The 23,123-nt window shown below is 40.2% G+C and overlaps 3 protein-coding genes and 1 pseudogene across 3 annotated transcripts in view; all 4 read left to right on the top strand.

The window, feature by feature from the left end:
- LOC136241754 (tyrosine-protein kinase-like) overlaps window positions 1-23,123 on the top strand; it is a 135,457-nt gene that overhangs the window by 50,228 nt on the left and 62,106 nt on the right. The gene's annotated exons all lie outside the window — the stretch shown is intronic.
- On the top strand, window positions 370-13,091 carry LOC136241760 (tyrosine-protein kinase-like). The gene is made up of 2 exons (XM_066033063.1): window positions 370-2,221; window positions 11,772-13,091. The coding sequence occupies exons 1-2, from the start codon at window positions 1,152-1,154 to the stop codon at window positions 12,943-12,945; spliced, it is 2,244 nt and encodes a 747-aa protein (XP_065889135.1). The 5' UTR covers window positions 370-1,151; the 3' UTR covers window positions 12,946-13,091.
- On the top strand, window positions 4,907-5,025 carry LOC136241919 (5S ribosomal RNA; annotated as a pseudogene).
- Window positions 14,911-15,621, top strand: LOC136241222 (tyrosine-protein kinase-like). The gene has a single exon (XM_066032406.1). It carries the CDS (start codon window positions 15,034-15,036, stop codon window positions 15,619-15,621), a length of 588 nt encoding a protein of 195 aa, XP_065888478.1. The 5' UTR covers window positions 14,911-15,033.

The following is a 23,123-nucleotide window of genomic DNA, read 5'->3' as shown; positions in this document are numbered from 1 at the left end:
CAATCCTGGATCATAAGATTTGTATCAAATTCTAGAATTGAATGGTACCGATCCGATTGAAATCCGACCAAGAATGACGGATCAGTGCTCGAAAAACACGTGCGTGGGCGAATAGAATTAATATATAGAATATAATAATAATTTTTTTGTTTTTTTTATTCTCCCGGGCTGGATGTACTGCCCTTGCGGTAGATCAAAGATGAAATATCTTGATCTACCGCAAGGGCAGTAAATTTATTATTATCTATATATAATAAATTTATTATATATAGATAATAATAAATTTAATTCCTTATATTAAATCCGAATACGTGCGAGAAGGTGTATACGGTATGCCTCGCGGTAGCTTGGCATTGTTGTGACGTCACAAGTTGCCTGCCTGAACGAGCTATCCAACACCCGAGGAGTCACCAAAGATGGATAGCGAGATGGAAAGCGACGAGGATGAAGAAGTCTATGAATGGCGAAAGATCAAAGATGAAATATCTTGTCCTATCTGCAGCGATCTTTTCACTGATCCGAAGACTGCCCCGTGTTTGCACACGTTCTGTAAGGTCTGCCTTAAGAAATCTATTGAAATGAATAAAAGATTTAACAGCGATGTGTGCTGCCCTTTGTGTCGTGCTAAATTACCACAAGATGATGTAGACTTAATTCCGACCAACTTCGTCACTAAACGTTTAGTAGAAATTTACGATCAGCAAGTTCAGCGAAGAAAATCAGCTAGCACTACGCGTAGGCGTGCACAGTCGACTAGCCATGCCGGTACAGATTCCGCTTTTTCAGGGGACAGGTTTGCAGTTAGTTCGGATCGCCGCCCCCATTCCCTTTATGCAGCCAATTACAGCTATTCACCTAGAAGAGACGATGAATTAGCCTTCAAAGAAGGAGACTTATTTGACGTATTGAATACTGAAGATCATAATTGGTGGCTTGCGAGGAACAACAATTCTGGTAAAGTAGGACGCATTCCTAGCAATTACATCAGTGTCGTGGAATTTACAAAGGGTCATAGTTCACATATCACGGCAACTGGGCTAACATCAAAGTCTAAATCAAATTCAAGCCAGCAGCTTTTTATAGCACAATACAGCTACTCACCTAAACGAGAAAACGAATTGGGATTTAATGAATGAGACCAGCTGTATGTCATGAGCACTGATGATCCTGATTGGTGGCTTGCAAAGTGTAAAGATTCTACTAGGGTTGGGTATGTCCCTAGCAATTATATTTCTGAAAATATGTTACACCAACCAAACAGTAAATCAGACTCGAGCAATAAATGGTCATATTCACACCATCCAGTTTTCATAGCAAAGTACAGCTATTCACCTAGAAAGAAAAATGAACTAGGCTTCAAAGAAGGAGACCTATTTTACATCATGAACACTGATGATCCAAACTGGTGGCTTGGTAAGAACAAGGATTTATCAGGTCAAGTAGGATATATCCCCAGTAATTACATTGTGAAATTTGGTGGAAATCAAATCAGAGTCCCACAAAATCAATTGAAGGTGGCAGATGCAGAAGAGAGAAAAAATCCTGATTCAGAATTAATTGCATATCCACCTTGCGTTGCAAAATATAGCTATTCACCTAGACGAGAAAGTGAATTGGGCTTCAATAAAGGGGAAAAGTTATATGTTATTAATACTGATGATGCTAATTGGTGGCTTGCTGGTCAAATGGGATGCATTCCAAGTAGCTATGTTTCAGAATTTAGAACAGATCAGTTGCAAAATGAATCCAAGGCAAATGATAGTGACAGGGAAACAAACAGGAAGTTGGAAGCAGTTAAGGCATGTAATTTAAACTACCCGCTCTTCATAGCAAAATCCAATTATTCACCTAGGAGAGACAATGAATTAGGCTTTAAAGAAGGAGATCTGATGTATGTTGTGAATAGTGAGGATTGTAACTGGTGGATTGCTGGTCGAGTAGGATACATTCCTAGCAATTATGTCTCGCTTATTGATAGCAACAATTCTGATCGAAGCTTTTTTGGTACTAATATTGATAGCTCAAATTATCCACTATTTATAGCAAAGTACAACTACACAGCTAGAACTGATTTTGATTTGAGCTTCAAAAAAGGAGACCTTCTGCACATTGTCAGAGTTGATGATGACGGTTGGTGGCTTGCTAGACGGAGTAACAGTCAAGAAGGATGCATCCCTAGCAGTTATGTTAAAGAATACAAATCATTACTTGATGCTGAAGAGTAAGTGCTTGTCTTAGCTTTCTCTCCCACCTCATGGGTGAGATAGTTATGCGTTTCCTTGTTTTACTTAACGTATGTATTTGTGCAAAAAATTGTTGGTATGAAGGATGTGTGTATGTAGAAACTGCAAACCAGATGTTGATACTGTAAACTCAGAAACACTATAGTGAGAAATAAGCTTTTGCTATTATTCTCCTGTATGTATTCTTCATGTGTCTCATGCAACACTTACATGAAAAATAAGCACCATGCATGTATTTAAGTAAGTCTGATCAATAACCACAAGCTATGCCACTAGTGTACATCTAAAAATAAACTCAAAGCACCCAGGATATCATAAATTACACTTAATTTGTTTTCTTTGGCAACCAAACCACTAGCAATGCAGTGGAGAGTCAGCTAATATAAAGGATGTTCGTATAGCCTAAAACCAAAGTCATTCATTCCTTTGTCTTTAATAATAGATACACGTGATATCTCTAAGCATCCTGACATAACAAATTGATTCAGGCAAATACCAGCTGGCTTTTTACCTTATTATCTTCAACATTGCATACTCAAACAATTAGTTATACGAAGGACTTACCCCTCCCCCTGTTATCACTGCATTATAATGGTCTACCTGTACCACAATTATTAGCTGCAAGAAACTTAAGTCCATTCTGACACTCCACATGTATACCAGATTTCTTTAATACCTAGAACAATCTAGCCTGAACTAAAAATAAAGTTTTTGATTTCACGTACATGAGACCTCTTACTACATAATTATAGCTGGGAACCTGGAAACATCAATATAAGCAAGCTTATCGATCATAGCACTTAGCTAAATAAATTTTCACAGAATTTTTATTTGTCACTCACTTTCAATGGGAACAATTTAGCCATCACAAATGAGGCTTTCATGATTTGATCAGTTGGTATTTCCATATGAGGCTGCTGTGACAACATCATGATGCTCATGCAAAGTGAGCTGATGCTCAGGTGTAGCTATACCACTGCTGATGCAAATGAATACATGTAGTAACTATTGCATAATGAACAAGTCAGCAGGGGCATAGCTAGGGGTGGGCATTTGTGCTACCATCAAATTTGTTAGTTACCCAACCATCACCAACAGTTTTTCTCAAAATCTCAATGCAAATAGCTAATACACAAACAAAACAACAGATATCTATCTAAACATACCACAGTGTTTAACCTGTACAACAAGGCTGGAAGAAGTTCTTTGACAATATCACGTGACAAAATAGTGACTATGAGGGGAAAATCCCTTGGAATTACCCATGACCCCTCCTAAGTTGCACTTGAGATGCATTTGAAAGTGAAGCCAAAACTGCAAAAGTTAGTGTGACAAATGAGAAATGCTTTGGAACAGTTAGAGAACTGATGCAGATGGTACCCAGTAAGATAGGATGGTGCCAGTAGATGACTTGCACCCCGTTCACACTACCCTCTAACCCGGGTAGAGCACGGCACGGCTTGAAACAAACTGGAGTGTGAATCAATCGAGCCGTGCCGAACTGGGTCCAGCATGGCACGACAAGGAGAGGTGGGCTGGCACGGGTTGGCCCTGAGTTGACCCAGGATAGCATACAGTCTGAACGCATTCCGAGCTGGCCAAGTCAGGTTAACAATATAACTTGTTTCTGTTGGCCACACAGCAAGTGTATTTTATGTTCTAAAACTGTTCTTCAAAATGGCTATGACGTACCGTAGTTCTAGTAGACTTTGTGACAATTACGCTCGAACGACGTGTTAATAATCCTGGAGAAAGGAGCATCCACTAGCTTAAACATGGTGTCTCTAACATTGTACGGCTTATTTCAGCTGGTTCTACACTTCCTTGCTACAATTCTAGTGTCTTTTTATTAAGCGCCTAAATAATCAAAAGCTCATGCGCTTCTCTTAGCTAATTATTATTCGGCACTTGCACTATCGAGCTCGTGTCAGATGCAGTAGTGTGAACAAGTGCCAACCCGAGTTGAAAACACTCTGGCTAACCCGGGATAGTGTGAACAGGGTGTTACTGAGTCTGAAATGATCAGAGAAGGTGTAAAGGAAAGTGTTCTGACTCTGAGAAGTCATGGTGTCAAGCAAAAATTAATGAAGCCTGACTTGTAAAGTGGACAAATAACTTTCTACAATCACCTAAAGTCAAGTTTTTGTAGGACACTAGTTGATACATCTCAGTAGTCTGTACTGTACTGCTGTTTAGTGCCCCTGCTTAGGCCAACATTTGTTGATACCTTGTTTCCTGTCACCCACCCACATCCAGTTTTGTCACCTGCATTGGTAATTATTATTGTAATTAGTATTTATAAATATGGAAATTATTTGTAATTTGTGTGCCTCCAGAGGTTGTCTATGAAGTTAGTATATCTCAGCAGAGAAATATGATTGTTTATTGGAGTTTCACAAGCAAAGCCAATCATTTTACAGGTTGTCTTGTTTTGCAGTGTCTAAACGATTTTCACAAATAATGAAATTTTAGCTAATAATAATATTAACCACCTGCCCGCACCAGTTGAATGTTCTTTAAAGGACAGGAAACAAGGAATTGATAAATATTATTAATGTTGGCCTAAGGATTTTACTTCATCTTTTTTGTAAATAGCATCAAGTAATGGAGTAGTTTGCTGGAGTATTGTGTGTATAAATAGGCAGTACAATGGCTTGGTTAATGTCTACAACCATACCACGCTGAAAGCTCCAGTTCTCGTCCGATCACTGAAGTTAAACTGCATCGGATAGGGTTAGTACTTTGATGGGTGATCACCTGGGAATACCCTGTGTTGTAGACTTTTTGCCAATGGATTTTTCTAATGGTAGGGATTTTACTTGTAAATAGCAGCAAGTAATAGGCTGGAATGGAGTAGTTTACTGGAATGTTGTGTGTATAAATAGGCAGTACCATGGCTTTGTTAATGTCTGCGACCGTACCACGCTGAAAGCACCTGTTCCCGTCAGATCACTGAAGTTAAGCAGCATCAGGCAGGGTTATGGGTGACCGCCTGGGAATACCCAGTGCTGTAGACTTTTTTTTGCCAATGGTAAGGCCAACATTTGATGATACCTTGTTTCCTGTCACCCACCCACATCCAGTTTTGTCACCCGCATTGGTAATTATTATTGTAATTAGTATTTATAAATATGGAAATTATTTGTATTTTGTGTATCTCCAGAGGTTGTCTATGAAGTTAGCATATCTCAGCAGAGAAATATGATTGTTTATTGGAGTTTCACAAGCAAAGCCAATCATTTTACAGGTTATTTGACCCTGCAGATGGTTCATTTCTCACAGCTAACTGGCTATCTAATGCTTTTTTTTGCAGTAGTTTAACAATTTTCAACAATAATGAAATTTTAGCTAATTATACAACCAAGTACTGAAGATAATACGAAATGCGGTTAAAATTACGTCATTAATAATGAATGAATACATAAATGAATAAATAATGAAATAATGTTTGAGAAAACTACGAGGTCTAGAGACATGAACTAAGCGGGGATAGATTCGCTTGTGAATGAAGGCAAAACCGTATAATAAGTACGCCTGTTCGTGCTGATGACTTTATCGTACGTGTAATTCTATATAACACCCAGCACCACACCCTTGTTTAATTACAGATTGCGTGAAGGAGAAGATTAGCAAACGTCCACAGAGTGACTACAGCAGAGCCAGAGGCCACTTTACACGTAAACAACAAGATTACAAGTATGTTTAAATGTTTGTAACTGTGTATTTTGTATGCAGGATATGCGCTCCAGGCATCATGCAGTGAACAACTGGCTGATGACCAGTTGAGATACCAGCTGATGCGCTCGTAAACAACCAGCTGGAACAACAAGGTAATGAGTAATGTAATACTTGTACCGGTAGTTGTATTATACATCTTTATCCTTCATCTGGCTTGCTAGTGGCTGGAATTATTTTCCACTCAGCTTAACTACTACTCTACTGTGAGTCTGTAATAAACAAGAAGCCAATGCAGTGCTGCATATACAACAATGTGTAACTATCTCCTGTATGTTGTGCATGGCTGTATGCATAATATTATAGACTGTGAACACTGTGCCAATGCCACACCGCTGATATACTGGCACATCACCAGTGGCCTCTAGTTACAACAGAGTCTGTTGTGCCATATTGACTTGATTGAGATCAATTGCTAATTGTGTCTTCACCACATCCCTTGTTCTGCATAGCCTCACTTCACTGCTGAGTCATCTTCAGAGACACGTCACACCTACAATATATAGCTACTTTCAATATAGCTAACTTAACTTGGTTTTTGTGTAGGTTGTGTTTTAGTATTGTGGTTTTCTGATGCCAGTTAAACTCCCTTGCCTGTGTACATATGTATATGTATATTTCCACCAGTACACACACACTGCTCTGAGTGCTGCCTATGGCACTGTTTATACTTGCCCAATGGGTAGGTTGCAACGTTGGTGTATGTACTTGGTTGTATGTGACGCGGTCCTAGTAATAATAATAATAATAACTGCCCGCTCGCACTAGTCAAATGTTCTTTAAAGGACAGGAAACAAGGAATTGATAAATGTTGACCTTAGGCCTGACCTAGCTTTTATCAGTTTTAATACCGGCTGTACATTCTCTATCATGGCTAGTGCCAGAGTGATGTATTTAATAGTTGTTTCTTGTGGCAGGTTTGACTGATGTCACATGATAGTCACGATTATTGCCTGATGATCCAGGATACCAGCAAGTATATAAACACAGCTGGTGGTTATATTTGCATGTAGCACTATATAGCATAGCATAGCTGTGCATACGCTAGATGATTTTTTTTGATAATGCCTCTCATGAATGAGAGTGTGTGTGTACAGGGCATAATGTATGCCCACCCATCAGAAATTTTCTAGCTATGCCCCTGGCTGTCAGATTATCATGTTATAGTTAAAGTACCGCCGTGCGTACAATATGGAAATAAAAGCATGAGGTCATGGGTGAAAGACTAATATAGCACAAGGCGAAGTCGAGTGCTATATTAGGCTCAAGACCATGCCCAAGTGCTTTTATTTTCATATTGTACAAGTGTAGCAGTGCTTTAACTGGTTTAAAGTGCTGTCTTGTCGTCTTATTTAGAGCATTCATTTTGTGAGCTTGAACCATGTTAGTTTTCAGCCATCAGACAATCAGTAAGTCTGTATAGTACAGGTGTGGTAGTAAAACAAACAAGTAGTATCTTTTGGGCTACTTTTGGTGATTAGGCATGCGATCTTGTTTTTCAATGATTTAATGATTATGGATGACTGCATCAGTTCAAAGAACTAGTTTCAGCAGCACCCTGCAATTACAATGTATGATATTAGCTAGCTACATTGCAAACAACATAGCACCAAAGAGTACAAGATCAAAAGACAAACAATGAATGCAAAAACAAGTATCAATACAAACATGATAGCAATTAACAATACAATTGTTTAAAAGTGGATTTAAAGAGTGGCAGTTGATCAAGTCCACTTAACTGATGTAGGGAGTAAACTGTTCCAAATTGCTGCTCCACAATAATAAAAACCATTTTTACAATAAAACTATTAGTTTGTGGGATAAACAAATGATGTTTATTGCATCCTTTACATCCTGTAAGTGCTTCCGCATAAGTGAACCAGCCTCTCAAATATACTGGACAAAATTTATGTATGAAGAACTTTAAATGCCTTGACAGCAATGTGAAAGCGCCATTGTTCCGTCAGAGTAACTTTAACAAGAGTCACACACAGAAATACCTTGTAAAAAAACGGGAATGCAAATGCTCCAAAGATTTAGATAGTGAAGTAGCTGAAACTGCCCATGCAACATCACAATAATCAAATATAGGCAGAACAAAAACCTGATATAACTGAAATAGCAAATAACCAGGCGAAAGTTTCAAGCGATTCAAAGCATACAACTTACATTGGACCCTCTTCACCACATAGCTGGCATGTAACTTCCAAGTTAGATGTTGATCTATGATCACACCAAGATAGTGAGTACTAGCTGCACAAGCAAGAGCTTGACCATTAATAAAGTTGCACTCCGATTTCGTAGTTTCTGCCAGGAGCCCAATAGCATATAATGACAAACTTGAAAATATTTAGTTGCAATCTATTTGCATTCAACCAAATATGTATGTGATTAAGATCAGACTGAAGGTTGCTCTGAACATCTTGTAGGTTTACACCACAGCAATGCAACTCGGCATCATCAGCATACATATTAATTTCAGCATGATCCACAATCGTTGGTAAATTTTTCAATCAATGCATAACTGTTCTTTATTTTCCAAACCAACGCATTATTGTGATGCAAATGGAAAATATAGCACGCTTGAATGCTTTCCATAAAATTATGCACTATTTTTACTTTGATCTCGCCCATGTAAAGTACTTTAAGTTATAGTTAAAGCACTGCCACATGTGTGTATGGAAAATGCAGCATGAGGGTGTGTGTCAACAGGCTAACACAGCACAAGGAAAAGCTGAAAGCTATATTAGTTTGAGATCCAAAGAGTGCTGTATTTTTTGTAGATACAAGAGGTATGGGTGGTGCTTTCAGTGTTTTAATGTATGATATCATCTAAGGAAAAGTGCTTTATATTCCATACTGTGCTAAAGTGTGCTATTTTTTTATGTGTACTTTATTTTCCTTTGTATGGCAATAAAGCACACTTTGTGTGAATGTGACACAACCATAAACATGACCCACAGGAATGACCACAATTACCCCCACTAACAAAGCTGTCAACAACATTACCAAAGCAATTAACAACAATTTAATGGCTATATATGCACACAAATGTTTGTAGTTCCACTACAATAATTATACCATTCAGTCTTAAATCATTCACTAAACTGTCCATCATTGTAGGTCCAGCAACTTCTAGTAAAACTTATAGTGCTTTGTGGCTAACCATCACTTACTATAGGTGGCTACATAGTATATACATCGTAGAGCCATGTGATATCCATGTGATATTGCCTGGTTAGTGCTTAGCTGGCTTTTGGTTATAATGTTTGGTCTATCACTTTAATAACCTTCGTCCCTATAAGGAGTGATGTACAATCAAGCAAGCAACACCAATCCATCACAGTTATTCTCATATGCTCATTACTTTTCTTTAAAACAACCTTAGAATGTAAATGGGGAATTAATCATCCCAATAAACCCATTAAGCGCAAATTTGTGTCTAGAGTAGTTCTATTAGAGTATCTCAATCGTTTTAATGCAGTAAGAAGTGAAAAGCAATGTGTTGCTAAGTATTTAATAGCCGTAATGGATGTTAGTTAAATGCAATTGGGTGCATGTTACTAAAATATTGTGGCATATAGTTTTTTTTTGATTATTATTAATTTATAAATTGTCAATTAAAAATTTACCACTGAGATAAATTTAAAAGGGGATTTTTATTGAAACCACAGAAATCCACCTAGACCCACTGCTGCAATTGAGGTAATTACCAAGGGAGAAACCCATGCAGCCACTCACTAAACCTATCATATGATATCAAGCTCCATACCAGTGCACAAGTTGTGTTACTATTGTTAAAGTACACCTGTTTGTCCTGCATCATAATGTCTTGAGTGTGACTGACCTGACAAAATACAGCACCTGAACAATTTTTTTGCCAACATGAATTGGAACGTAGGTGAGAAATATTCATTATGCCTAATTACAAGGCTAAATACCAACAAATATGAAGATTCTTTTTACTGAATGAATATAGGTAGTATAAGTTGGCCTCAAACTATAACATACAAATACCAGCAAGGCCAACTAGCCAGTTAGCAGTATGCGTTTGGCCTATTGCACTAATCGCCTCCAACCCTTACAACCCATTCTCTAGCTGGCATTTTATGGCTATTTGCTCCCCAAGTTGTAGATGAGCAACAGCACCTGTAACACTGACATTAGCACCAGAGAAAATGCTTTGCATCATATAAGTTTATTATATGAGATCACATGACCATGCAGTTATACCTACTGGAGTATGTCTACAGCATTATCATCACATGAGGTCACATGACTGTAAATTGTGGCTGCTGAAGAATATGTAGTGTCAAGTCTGAGAATTGACATAGCTCTATTTTCTATTCCAGTACCCACAATGAACCATTAGTAGTGTGTTACAATACAAAATTAAATTTAATAATTACAGCTCATGTGTGCATACATTATTGGATTTAGTCTTTTATAAGAATCCTTCCAGTGAGCACTGGCACATGATTAATGGCAACTATCTATATCTATACCTGCATACACAGATATTTATTGTTAGACAGATATCATACAGTAGGATAGCACTGTCAGTATATTAGGGATCATGAAGGTTTGGGCTTTTCTTGCCGAAAATATCACCAGCCTCACAATACCTTCACGACACCTTGGCAGTATTGGTTAGGTATAACCAAACCCAAAAGTACCTTCAGTGTGACCCAAAACACTTTAAAGAAGTTGCTATATAAAGTGGAAATTTCTACTGACCCTGACTGACTGCCTGATTGATGCCTTCACACAAGCATAACTTGATAACGGCTAAGGCTATGGGCTTGATTTTTTCACTATTCAATGTTGCTTCAGCCCAACAGATGCCTTTTGGCATACTGCAGTATGTACGATGCATGTATCATGGACTTACATGTGTTCTCCTTTGTGTCCCATTATCTTTGCTGACAGCACAAGGCATGGGGAATCTGTTGTGACTGGATTAATTACAGATGTCCTTGTCATGGTGTTCTTCATTTATAATGCTGTGTTACAGACTGAACATAGCTGAAAACTAAGCAACTAAACATAATGGCCATTTAGCTATTTTAGTGATTGAATAGATAGGGCACACGTTCAGATGAAAACAGTAAGCCTAGCGGCACTTAAAGATATAAAAAGTATTGAAACAAGGGAGGTCGCTTACACCTGAAGATATACCAGTGGACCTAATTCAGTCATTCATGAGTGTAGACTGAAGTATGTGTGTTGGTGTGATCCTGTTTAACTACAAGTACAATGTTTATTGGCTTTGAAGAAAAGTATTTTACCAATAATCCTAGTAATTTTAATGCTAATGGTACCAACATTACATTAAGGTGATGCATTCACACAACCCTTTTGTACACAAAAGTAGGAAATGTAGACTAAGGAAGATAAATGAAACAGTTTAACCATCTCAAGGAAATGTTTTTGGTGTTACTATTTTCTAAAAGCAGCTAGCTATAGCTATACATAAAACGTACGGAAGGCTTATAGTGTGTTAGTAAATACACAAGCTAAAGATTGACCCTGAGTGGAACTGAGCTCACTCCAGTGTGCATAAAAGTAGTTTTACAGAGAGATCATCAAGCTCAGTTCCTCTTAGAGTCGGTATTTAAAGCATGCTGTTGCCTGCTATATTGGAGAATTTTGACCATTTTATTAAAGTAAAGTTCAATGATCATTTAGTGACTTTTCAGATTTGCTTTATTAATGTCAGTCACGTCTCATTATAAGAAGGGCTTAACCCCATAGCTTCATTCTTATGTTAATGATTATATTTCTCTTCAACAGTTGGTACTTTGGAGCTATCTCATTTAAACATGCTGAAGAAGTATTAATGCAAGCACCTAATGATCATGGGTCATTTCTCATCTGTGACTGTAAGAAAGCTTCCAGTGGCTTTACTCTTGTTGTGAGAGTCAAAAGTACTATAAAGAGATGGAGAATTGACAAATCCAGTAATAAAAAATATTTTATTCATCCTGATACAGCATTCGAGTCTCTCCAACAACTAGTTGAATATTACACTGAGCACACAGGAGAATTCTCCTTTGAAATAATAAAGACACCTTGTGTACCAACTGAAGTGTACCGAACTGCTGGCTTGTCTAAAGCTACTAACAAAGCATGGCAAATTCAAAGAAATTCTTTAAAACTTTGCAAGAAGATTGACACTGGAAACTTTGGTGAAATGTGGGAAGCAGTGTGGAATAATGGCACTCCAGTCATTGTAAACACACTCAACCCTGGTACTATTACTGTGTCTGACTTTCTGAAGGAAGCAACAGTGATGAAACAACTGAGGCACAGAAATGTAGTACAGTTATATGCTGTATGTGTAGAAGAGGAGCCGATCTATGTTGTGACTGAACTGATGGAGCATGGCAACTTACAAGATTACTTACGAGGTGATGGTCGTGCTTTACAGCTTCCTCAGCTAATCAATATGGGAGCACAAGTAGCAGCTGGAATGGCCTACCTTGAGAATAACACTTACATTCATGGCAACGTCACTGCCAGAAGTGTTTTTGTATCAGAACATCTCATCTGTAGGATAGGAGATTTTGGTGTCATCAATGCTCTTGCAAAAGACCCCAGTATAAAGCTTACAAACACCACACCCGCCACCAAATGGGCAGCCCCTGAAGTATTGTTGTCTTCCATTTTTACAGTTAAATCTGACGTGTGGTCTTTCGGTATCTTTCTTCATGAGTTAGTTACATATGGCCAGTTACCCTATCATGATAAAAAGGATGAAAATTTAATAGAAGAGTTGAAAAGGGGATATCGCATACCACGTCCAACAAACTGTCCAGAGCAGCTGCACAAGATAATGATAAAATGTTGGAATGAAGATGCCAACTCCAGACCAACTTTTGAGACTCTTCAATGGCAACTTGAAGAATTTTTTATTGATGATGTCTTATATGCTGTCACTACTTCTACACCATATCTACCACAATAACTATTGAACTCTATACACGCACATGCATACACAAATGCTGGCTGGTGTTTTTTTAGTTTAATTTTTGCTCAGTTCCAATACTCTTTGTAAACATTCAATGAGTGTATAAAGTTAACATTTAATAGTTACTTTTTGTGTGTTTCAGACCAAGGATGTATATATGTTGTGAGTATTAGTGAGTAGGTTGTTAGCTGAATTTGAACTACATATCAAACCATCAATTTGGTGAAGTGGGGAGTGAAATTATCACTACGTCATCTAGTATTTTGATCACTGGGCAGCATTGCAACCTAATCAAACATTAAATTCCTTGTCGCTGTGCCGAACCTCCATGATCACTAATATCTAGTACAACATGCCAGTTGAGTTATAATGATTTTGGGTGTACTACCCAACAATGGGCCAACATCACTAAAACTCAATGGGCACACATTTTTGTAAATGTGTAATAAATCCTCTCATTTGTGACCTTAATGATCGATGCAGTATTGGTAGTTATAGTTTGTGACTTCAGCATTACAAGAGCTAGATAATGCCTAGGTTATTGTTAAGAGTCTGTTTCAAGCTGAATCAGCAAAAATACATTACATCATCTAGCTATAGTTATCAACAGAGGTGGCTTCTACTGGTGGGTTAACTATATAATACAGTGAAACCTGTCTAATTAGGTCACTGCATAAAGAGGTCACCTGTCTAAACTAGCCATTGTGAAAATCCCCATATGTGCCAACTGTGTACAAAGTTACCTGTTTAATGCAGCCACCTCCTTAGTGAGATCAAAAATTTTGTCCCTATGATGACCGGAATAGACAGGTTTCACTGTATTAACATGTACCACTTTTACATCTGAAGAAGGTGCCATATATAGTACTGCTATCTGTGGTCAGGAATGCAGTAACAGGCAATGGAAGTGATATATCAAATAATGAATATCTCTCCTAGGAGAGGTATTGCCACAGTTGCTTGTTAGTGTATTCTAGACACTGCTAGAAATCATTGTTGTGAGAAGTTTTGTTATCTCTCCTCCATAATAGCAACACTTTACAGTATACTTTATTAATTAGGTTTGTGGTTAAACTGTGGACTTGGAAATGGAGATGAAGATGCCTAGCATGAGATGATGTCACATATAGTGCATAGTGGGAAAATCTCTGGCAATCCCTGGCTGAATCGCTGCCGAATTGTGTCATTCGACCCATACAATACACAGAAGTATTTATCTGAATACTTGCTATAAACCAAGGGGCTTGGCTACGTTTATGATTACAGCACACAATACGATATATAGTACTGTATAGTATAGGTCATGAAGGTTTGCGCTTTTTAAAATATCACTCAAAAACAGCTGTCATGTCACGACAACTGTTTAGCCATATAATCAAACCAAAAAATACCTTCAGAGCAACTCTAAATGCTTTCAACAGGTTTTTAATGGAATTTTAGGTACTTTTATTTAACAGAATTTTCTATTGAATAACTAACTAACTAACTAACTAACTGATGCCTTCAGCAAAACACAACTCAACTATGGAGCATGCTATAGACTTGGATTTCTAAAGTGTTTGATGTCACTTAGGCCCTTTCATTTACGACAGCAACTATACATGCATTATAGAGTTATGTAGGGCACACGCTAATAATCATGTGACTTTTTCAGAACTCTCTCAAACTTTATCTCTAATTAATGCTATTGTAACATGTGTTGTCTTTTGTGATTTGTTGTAACTGTTGTGATTTAATATTCTGATCAATATCATCATAACACTGCAACAGTTACTGTTGTCCTTCTTTGCATCCATCCCCGGCATTGTTTCTCCACTACTGTGTATATATATAGGTGTTGAATTTTGGGCAGCATGTCTCTGGTTTTAGGCTTCTTGTACTGATTGCTATATTATTGATTCAATTTTCAAAGGTTGGGAAATTTGGGAAATTCAAAGAAGTTCTTTAAACCTTTGTAAGAAGATTGACACTGGCAACTTTGGTGAAGTGTGGGAAGCAGTGTGGAACAATACCACTCCAGTCATTGTGAACACACTTAATCCTGGTACTATTACTGTGTCTGGCTTTCTGAAGGAAGCAACAGTGATGAAACAACTGAGACACAGAAATGTAGTACAGTTATATGCTGTATGTGTAAAAGAGGAGCCGATCTATGTTGTGACTGAACCAACAGAGCATGGCAACTTACTAGACTACTTGCGAGGTGACGGTCGTACTTTACAGCTTCCACAATTAATCAATATGGGAGCACAAGTAGTAGCTGGAATGGCCTACCTTGAGAAGAACACTTACATTCATGGGAACCTTGCTGCTAAAAGCATTTTTGTATCGGAGCATCTAATCTGCAGGATAGGAGATTTTGGCATCTTCAATACTCTCTCCAAAGAAACCAGTGAAGAGCTCATCAGGTCAAAAAGTAAATGGTCAGCTCTAGAAGTTTTAAAATTTTCTCATGTAACCACTAAATCAGATGTTTGGTCTTTTGGTGTTCTACTTTATGAGGTAGTTACATATGGTCGTATCCCCTACCCTGGAATGAGCAATTGTCAAGTTCAAGAGAAACTACAAACAGGGTATCGTATGCCATGCCCGACAGATTGTCCAGAACAGCTGCACAAGATAATGATGAAATGTTGGAACAGTGATGCTGTCTGTAGACCATGCAACATTTGAAACACTCCAGTGGCAACTTGAAGAATTTTTTATTGATGATATCTTGTATGAGGCCACTGTTGCTACCCCATACTTACCACAGTAGTATGATCAATGCATACAATGTTTTTGGATTGTTTGTTTAACTTTGAGTGTATATTCTGTAATCTAATTGATTATGATCAACACATTTGGTAGAGCCGTTCTTCCATGAGATATGCAGTATTGCAATTTACTATTAATTTAAGATGCTTGAAAGTATTTATTTAAAACTGTCAAAAGTCTGTTCGGATGCACACACTCCATAGCAGCTATGTACATGTATCTACAGCCTATTGGACTGAAGAGGAGGGGAGTTGAATAACTGTGGAAAGGTGAATTCCAAGTATATAAGTCAACAAATTGACATTTTATAATTATAGCACCATTAATGCAAATTTTGGTCAATAGCTGGAACTCTGGCTTGTCCCTGCAGTTATATGTTACTGTGCTAGCTTGTCATAACAATTAAAGGATTTTAAACCTTCATGGAATTGGCTTGATTTGGTATAAATCTCTATAGTGCATTGCCTATATATACCTATATCTTGGCCAGTATATATGTGACTGGATTTGCAAAAAAAGAGTCTTTCACACACATCCAATTGCAATTTGCCAACTTTGACAATTCATAATCTCATTGACTTGAAATTTGGTCAGAACTGAGTGAGCACCAACATTGCTGAATAGAATTGATGGTGAAAATTTCAGGTTAATGTGTTACTTGAACACTAAGTTATGGCCTCACAAGTTTACAGAATTGGATGTGTGTGAAAGACCTACCTTTTTGCAATTCCGGTTACATATAGGCTTTGCATATCTCAAGTATGCTGCAATGCATAAAAAATATATTTCCAGCAAGATGAGCACAACATATTGTGTGATATTATATAACACATGTTATGTGTGTGTACATGCAGTGGTGCAGCTAGCAATATCCAACCAGAAATCTTTGCTCAGCTGTCACTTCATATAATTATGTCATGGGATTCAAAGTTAATTTGCTTGGGCTGCTGGGTTATACAGTGCATGACACATGAAAAATATGTGAATTTAATTATAATGTATATGGCATTATGAATATGAAGCTGTAAGTGGCCATACATGCATGGTTGACATATACAGATAGCTACCAACATATATATGTTTTGTATCAAGTACATATATATGTTTTGTATCAAGTATGTATGCATGTATATGACACATAATATGCATTAAAAACATAGGTGCATGCAGTGCAATGATGAAACATGCAATAGAATAGCCAGCCTTTCATGAACACCAGTGCTATCGATCGACTGTCATTGCCAGCATGCTTTTAACTGACAGATTGAGCTTCAGTTGCCAGAGCTTACCCTGGTTTGGCTATGTCACGAGGAAGTAGTTGATGTGTGGAAGGGCTGACCAGTATATAGAATCTTTGGTCTGGGGGGCTGCTTCCCCCCTCAAGCTGTAGCCATATTAGCATTCACAATATCTCAAAGTTCACTTATAAATGTAAATTGAAGCATTTCAACTAAAATACCTAGTCAAAGGTATTTATTTACAGTCAATAAAAACCTAGTTAATGAACTTACAGCATTTAAAAGCAGTACAAAATAGCCTTTAAACCCTTGGTACAGTGGTAGGACACCAACTCTCAAAGTCAGAGGTCAATACTTCAATTCCCACTGTAGGAAATTTTTTAGACTACTTTTAGGAACATGTTTTTATGAAGTGCTTTGACTGCTCTATTAGGGTACGTATGTGGGCATTCTATTAGAGTATATTCATGGTTTTATTCCCACTCCAAGAAAAATAATTTTGGGATTTGCCTGATAGGGCACAGGAATATATATCAGGCAAATCCTGAGTGGCCATGGTATAAGTAATATATACCACTCAGGTCTGCCCACCTAATACGTGAAGGAAGACAAGCCTGCACACTGGGGCTCCACCACCAATGAATTTAGTGCAAGTGGAGTCCCGCTTGTCAGAGTAACATGCTGGCTGCGTTACTCTGTTTTTCTATTGTTTTTTACAGTTGTCCAGCACGTGCCTTTCTTTGTGCTGGGGGTGGTAGGCAAGGGCAGTCCATCAAGCCCGGGTTAAAAAAAAAATTATATATCCCAGCTGAGGCATATACCTCATTCGTGGATCACCAAGTCCCATACTTATCTGGGCGTGCTTCAGCACTGCCACGTAGTTCTTGATTGTGCCCCCTTTCAGTCCTTCCTTAACAAGTATGCTGCAAAACGTGATAACAACTGTTCATTCATAGGAAACGGAGAAGTTACATGATACAAATTACAAAATGTTATAAAATGCTTACTCCCTGACTGATAGTTCCTGGATGTAGATGGGGCCAAACCGTTTATAACAGCTGCTGAACCGTTGTGTCCAACTCACTGATCTCCAATCGATGTGTTGGTCCAGCAAGAGTGCTGTCAGACTCCTCGGAATGGCGGTTTGACGGACTCTTCCAGCATTGGGGACCTGAGACAAGAACCAACTGATGTTATTTCTGGACACTGCATCTGCCCAAGTGTTCTGGACCCCCGGTGTATGCACTGCTTGCAGCATAAATTGAAAACGTGCCCTGGCAAAAAGAAAACAGGCATCTTAGCAAGTGCATCACCGGTGCTGCCTTGCTGTAGCCCGAGTTTACTACTGCGACTGTTCCCATGTTGTCACAACGTATGACATGATCACATTCGACTCCTCCCAATGCCTTCCCCAGACAGCCGTTGTCAGTACAATCGGGAAGAGTTCCATCCACAGAATGCTTTCCTCTACTGATTCTGCACCATCTGGGGTGCAGTTAGACCATCTTCACTGTAACCACTCCTCCTGTGATGGAGCTACGGCTCCACAGCCAAACGAGCCTGATGTGTCTGTCCAGATGTGGTGCTCACGACGGCCCTGCTCGGTAGGGGTGATGATAGCCTTGCCATTCCAGGAACTTATAAACGTCATCCACCACATGAGGTCAGCCTTGAATTACTCATTTAACTGGATGTGATAATATGACTTTCGAAAACCCGCTAATAGTTCTATCAGGCGGCAGGTGAAGGTTTTCCCTGGCTTCACCACCTTGCTCGCATAGGCCAGTTGACCATGTAGACTTTCCAACTCCTTTTGGCAGTCTGTTCTATCCAGCCAACTGGCATCTGTCTGCTGTAACTTCCACAGTTTCTCTTGGGGGAGCCTGAGCTCCAGTGCCGCTGAGTCAATCTCAAGACCCAAGAAGGTTAAGCATGCTGTGGGTCCCTCCAGTTTCTCCCATGCCACTGGAAGACCAAGGAGATTGAATGTCTGGAGTAGTATGGCAAGGGCCACGGCACAATCATCACACCCTGGGGGGCCAATTAGAAGAAAATCATCCAGGTAGTGAATGATAAGCAAGGGAGCTCCTTGCTGTTGTATGATCCATGTCACCGCATCTGCCACTGCTGTAAATATCTTGGGGGCTGAGTGCAGCCCGAAGGGCAAGGCTGCATCTATGAAGTTTGCCATGCCAGATCATTCCCAGCAAATCACCGGTATAGCCCTATATGCCTGGCATATATCCACCTTAGCCATCAGTGAGCCTCTTCCCATAGCTGCCACCCCTTGGACAGCATCCTCCACGCGAACATATGCTAGAGAACACCTAGGTATGCTAACCCCATCATTAACACCTCTGCCCTCCGGAGACGACAAATCCACAATTGGTCTCCACTTTCCTGGGGTGCTCACTACGGTGAACATGGGAGAACTGACCTGGATCCAGAGGACCCAGTACCCTACCTTCCCGACACTGACGCGAGGTACTCCGATATCACCTTCGGGTGTTCCTCCGCTGAAGACATATTGAGCCTTGACGGGGCCTGCACCGGTCGAAGCCCAGTCTGAAGCCATTTCTAATTCCATCAACCACATAGCTTCGGAACTGCTGATCTGGGTGCCACCTTAGGAACCTGTCCCACTTCCACCAGTGTAACGGAGTCACAACCCTGCACAGTTCCTGTGGAAGTCTCAGCGGGCTCAACGGACGACAGGAGTCCAAGGCTTGTAAATCTTCCATGTACTGGTATCCCTCTACAGATACAATTAGGGGCTATTGACTCTATCCCATGCCCCGGTCTCTCACCAGCCAGCAGCCCACCAACTGCTCACTCGCTCTAACCTAAGCACATGCATTCAATGGATTAGCTACAGCATCAAATAACCAGGCTGGCAAAAAACCACACTGGTAGCACAGTCTGCAATTGGATGAGGCCTCTTACTGGCTGGTGAGAGACTCCACTAGGTAATAATTCTGATTAAGCATTTAATAAAAACACACCGTGGCTGCTACATAGGTAGAGCTGAGTTTGACCTGAATCACAACAAAATTATGACATAGTTCAATAAGGCTGGAACCAACCACCCTGGTGGTGTGACCCTTGGCTAGCGGCCTGACAGAGTACTGCTGGGTGGTTTCCATCGCAGTTGCTGCATACATGTGTATGCCGACACCGCCAGAAGTGACACTCCTGCCTGTTCCAGGCTCTGCACACTTGACCAGATGGTCGTATCGGCTGGGGGGCCTGGGGGTGGCTAGCAGTCTGCCTTGATGACAGGGACTGAACCATTGCCTCCAGAGCCCGCAGACGACTTGAGCCCTCCTGCTCTGGATCTCCAAGCCCACAATCTTCGATTCTATGTGTAGCTGCCAAGCACAGTTCGCAGCGATGAGCTTGCCTACGCGGACCATTGAAACGGATGTAGTGTAGGGTTCCATTGACCCTTGACCATGCTGTTACACCAGACGCTGCTGCCTGCTTTCAGAACACTGTATCATAATTGACCCAACTTGTGCCACCAAAGTCCTGGCTAGCCCTAACAATCATGTACACATAGGCCATCAGTTCTGGTATCAGTGAAGGATCATGTGCTGCTCTGACACTCACATAGATTGTGAATGATTGCACCCAGGTAAAGACATCCAAAACCCTCCTGGGACGCTGCCTTGACTGTTCCATCTTCCTCTTTGGCTAGCCAATACTCCAATATCAACTCGCACATCTCAATGAATTCTCCCCCGTCTGATCGTGCTGCAAGCCTCTCTGGTACTGGGGGCAGACCTTCCCCAACACAAATCCCTCCGGCATATCCTATTGGCAACTCCCTGCCGAGGTTGCCCACTTGGCTACTACTGGCAAGGCCAGTAGCTGTATTGTTGTCTGGTGTCATGGTCACAATGTCCCCAGCCTCCGACCCATTCCGGGGGTTGTTGACCAGCTGCACATGCTGAAGTGCAGACGGGGGTGGTACTCCTAAACAGAGACACGCGACAGTAGTAACCGGGTATAACTTGACATACCGGCTGTACGATAGCTGTTGCACTCGGGCTAGTACACTTCTCCCTTGGGGAAACACCAGGCCTCGGGCCAAGTTATATGGCAGGATCACCGAGGGGCACTACTAGTTGCTTGACTATTTGGGGACCTGTGGTTCTTCAGATGATCCCTGTCATACGGTAAGTACGAAACGAAGTTAATGCCCTTAAACAGGGGCCACGGTATGACTTGCCAGGTGAGTGATAACTACAGTGGTTAATGACGTCCCTCCCCGCTCACTGAAGCAGGGAGGGGCGGGTCATCCCGAAAGCAGAAGGAAGGATATCTCACCTTGGGTGAGCGGTCTCGTTATTCCACCTCCCGATGTAGTCTGGCGCCGCTCGCCCCTTCGCAAAAAGTAAGGGTCTGGTGAAATACAAATACCTAATCATTTCAAAAAGAATTCAATTAGACAGCGCACGTAATGCTTGTTACATCAGATGATTGCACTTCAATTCGAACAAAAGCATTGTGTTGCCAAGGCGATTTCTGTGTGAACGTCATTGACATGCACTTATAGAGGGTTTGCACGTGAAAAGTATTGTGGCGTGAATTATAAAAATGTTTAACAACCGTTGCTAGTCTGACATTTGTGAAGTTTACTTTTCTATGGCACGCAATGGGGCGAATGCACTTATTTCGTCACCACGCTTTACCAAATAAAAGAATCTGTCAAAAGCTAGGATAAGGTTAGAAACAAACATTAAATACTAGCACTAAGTTGGACAAGCGTAATATCAATTTTTCGTCGATTAGTTGTGGACCCTAACACTTTGTACAATTTTGACTACGGTTATCCTAGTTTATATAAGTGACTAACCTAGCGAACATGTTCCATTCTACACTGAACCATTGAGACTGGCTGTAGCCTTCACTCGCTTACCTCACAAATGTCTGACAAGCAACGGTTGTTAAGCATTTTACGAAAATACGTCATAACGCATCACGCGTGCAATCCCTCTATCTGTATTTCACCAGTAGTCTCGTGCCCAGCCGGGCTCACGCTAATGCACAAACACCGTCTGGTGACAATGCTCAAGTTTCTTGGGCCCGGAAGTGCGATCCAGCCAAAATATTGGCTGGCCAATCAGAATTGAGAAGTTGCATAATCGTTTTAAAACAGTGAAAAACCATTCTAGGAATAAAGTAAAACTCAGAATAGGGCGTTCACTAGATGCGATCTCTTCATTCATTGTATTAGTAGAGGAAGCGTTTCATTTCTGGTGAAACGTCGAGTCACGATTCATAAGGTGAGATCGGAAAAACAACTTGACAACAAACATCTTGAACAACCTAGGTGAGTAACTTATGATAAAATGGCTTTAAATAGTCAACTAAATAGTCGATTATGCAACTCGTAAATTCTGATTGGCCAGCCAATATTTTGGCTGGATCGCACTTCCGGGCCCAAGAAACTCGAGCAGTGTCACCAGACGGTGTTTGCGCATTAGCGCGAGCCCGGCTGGGCACGAGACTATTTCACCAGACCCTTACTTTATGAGAAGGGGCGGGCGGCGCCAGACTACTCCCGATGACAGAGGAAGGTTCTCCCACGCTTTCTTCATCAGCTCAGTAATGGTGTCTTGTAACTCGTCAACCCGCACTACCTTCACCACTTGAGCACTACGTCCTTCCTGTGTCGGGTCCTGGGTGTGATCCTCAGGCCTTTCTGTGCCTTGCTTCTCCTGATTTGAATCGTTATCTGCCATCACACAAAATACCAGTGAAAATCCCGCCTAAAACCACGAGGTAACTGATGCGCATGCACCGAAGCAGCTCCCCGTATACTATCATACCCGACGCCAGCACCAGACCGTATCTAATCATCACGTGAGATAGTATAAACCGTCGCGCATTAACCTCGGTTAATCCTTCGTATTAACCGTCACACTTTGTGGATGCCTAAAGTAACCTAAGATGCTAAATTAAGTGCTTATGAGTATAGGTTGTGAATGTCTGAGCCATCTTGTCATGTGGTTGAATGTGCTGTGTAGAAAATAGAAAAGCAATCCCCACATTGTGAAAACGATTAATAGTGATGCCTAGTAGTACTACTGAACTATATTATTCCTTCAAGAGAATGCTTATAGCCTAACTAAACCAACATGCTAAACTCAAACCCACAATGCAAAACTTTAAGCA

The sequence above is a fragment of the Dysidea avara genome, chromosome 12 (genome assembly GCF_963678975.1).
Source record: "Dysidea avara chromosome 12, odDysAvar1.4, whole genome shotgun sequence".
NCBI lineage: Eukaryota > Metazoa > Porifera > Demospongiae > Dictyoceratida > Dysideidae > Dysidea > Dysidea avara.
This window is presented reverse-complemented; position numbering and strand designations above follow the sequence as displayed.

Bases quoted from the DNA above. Each gene is read 5' to 3' on its own strand.
- LOC136241760 (XM_066033063.1), top strand. From the start codon at position 1,152: ATGAGCACTGATGATCCTGATTGGTGGCTTGCAAAGTGTAAAGATTCT. The intron at 2,222-11,771 runs GTAAGTGCTTGT...TCTCTTCAACAG, and splicing joins TCATTACTTGATGCTGAAGA to TTGGTACTTTGGAGCTATCT.
- LOC136241222 (XM_066032406.1), top strand. From the start codon at position 15,034: ATGAAACAACTGAGACACAGAAATGTAGTACAGTTATATGCTGTATGT.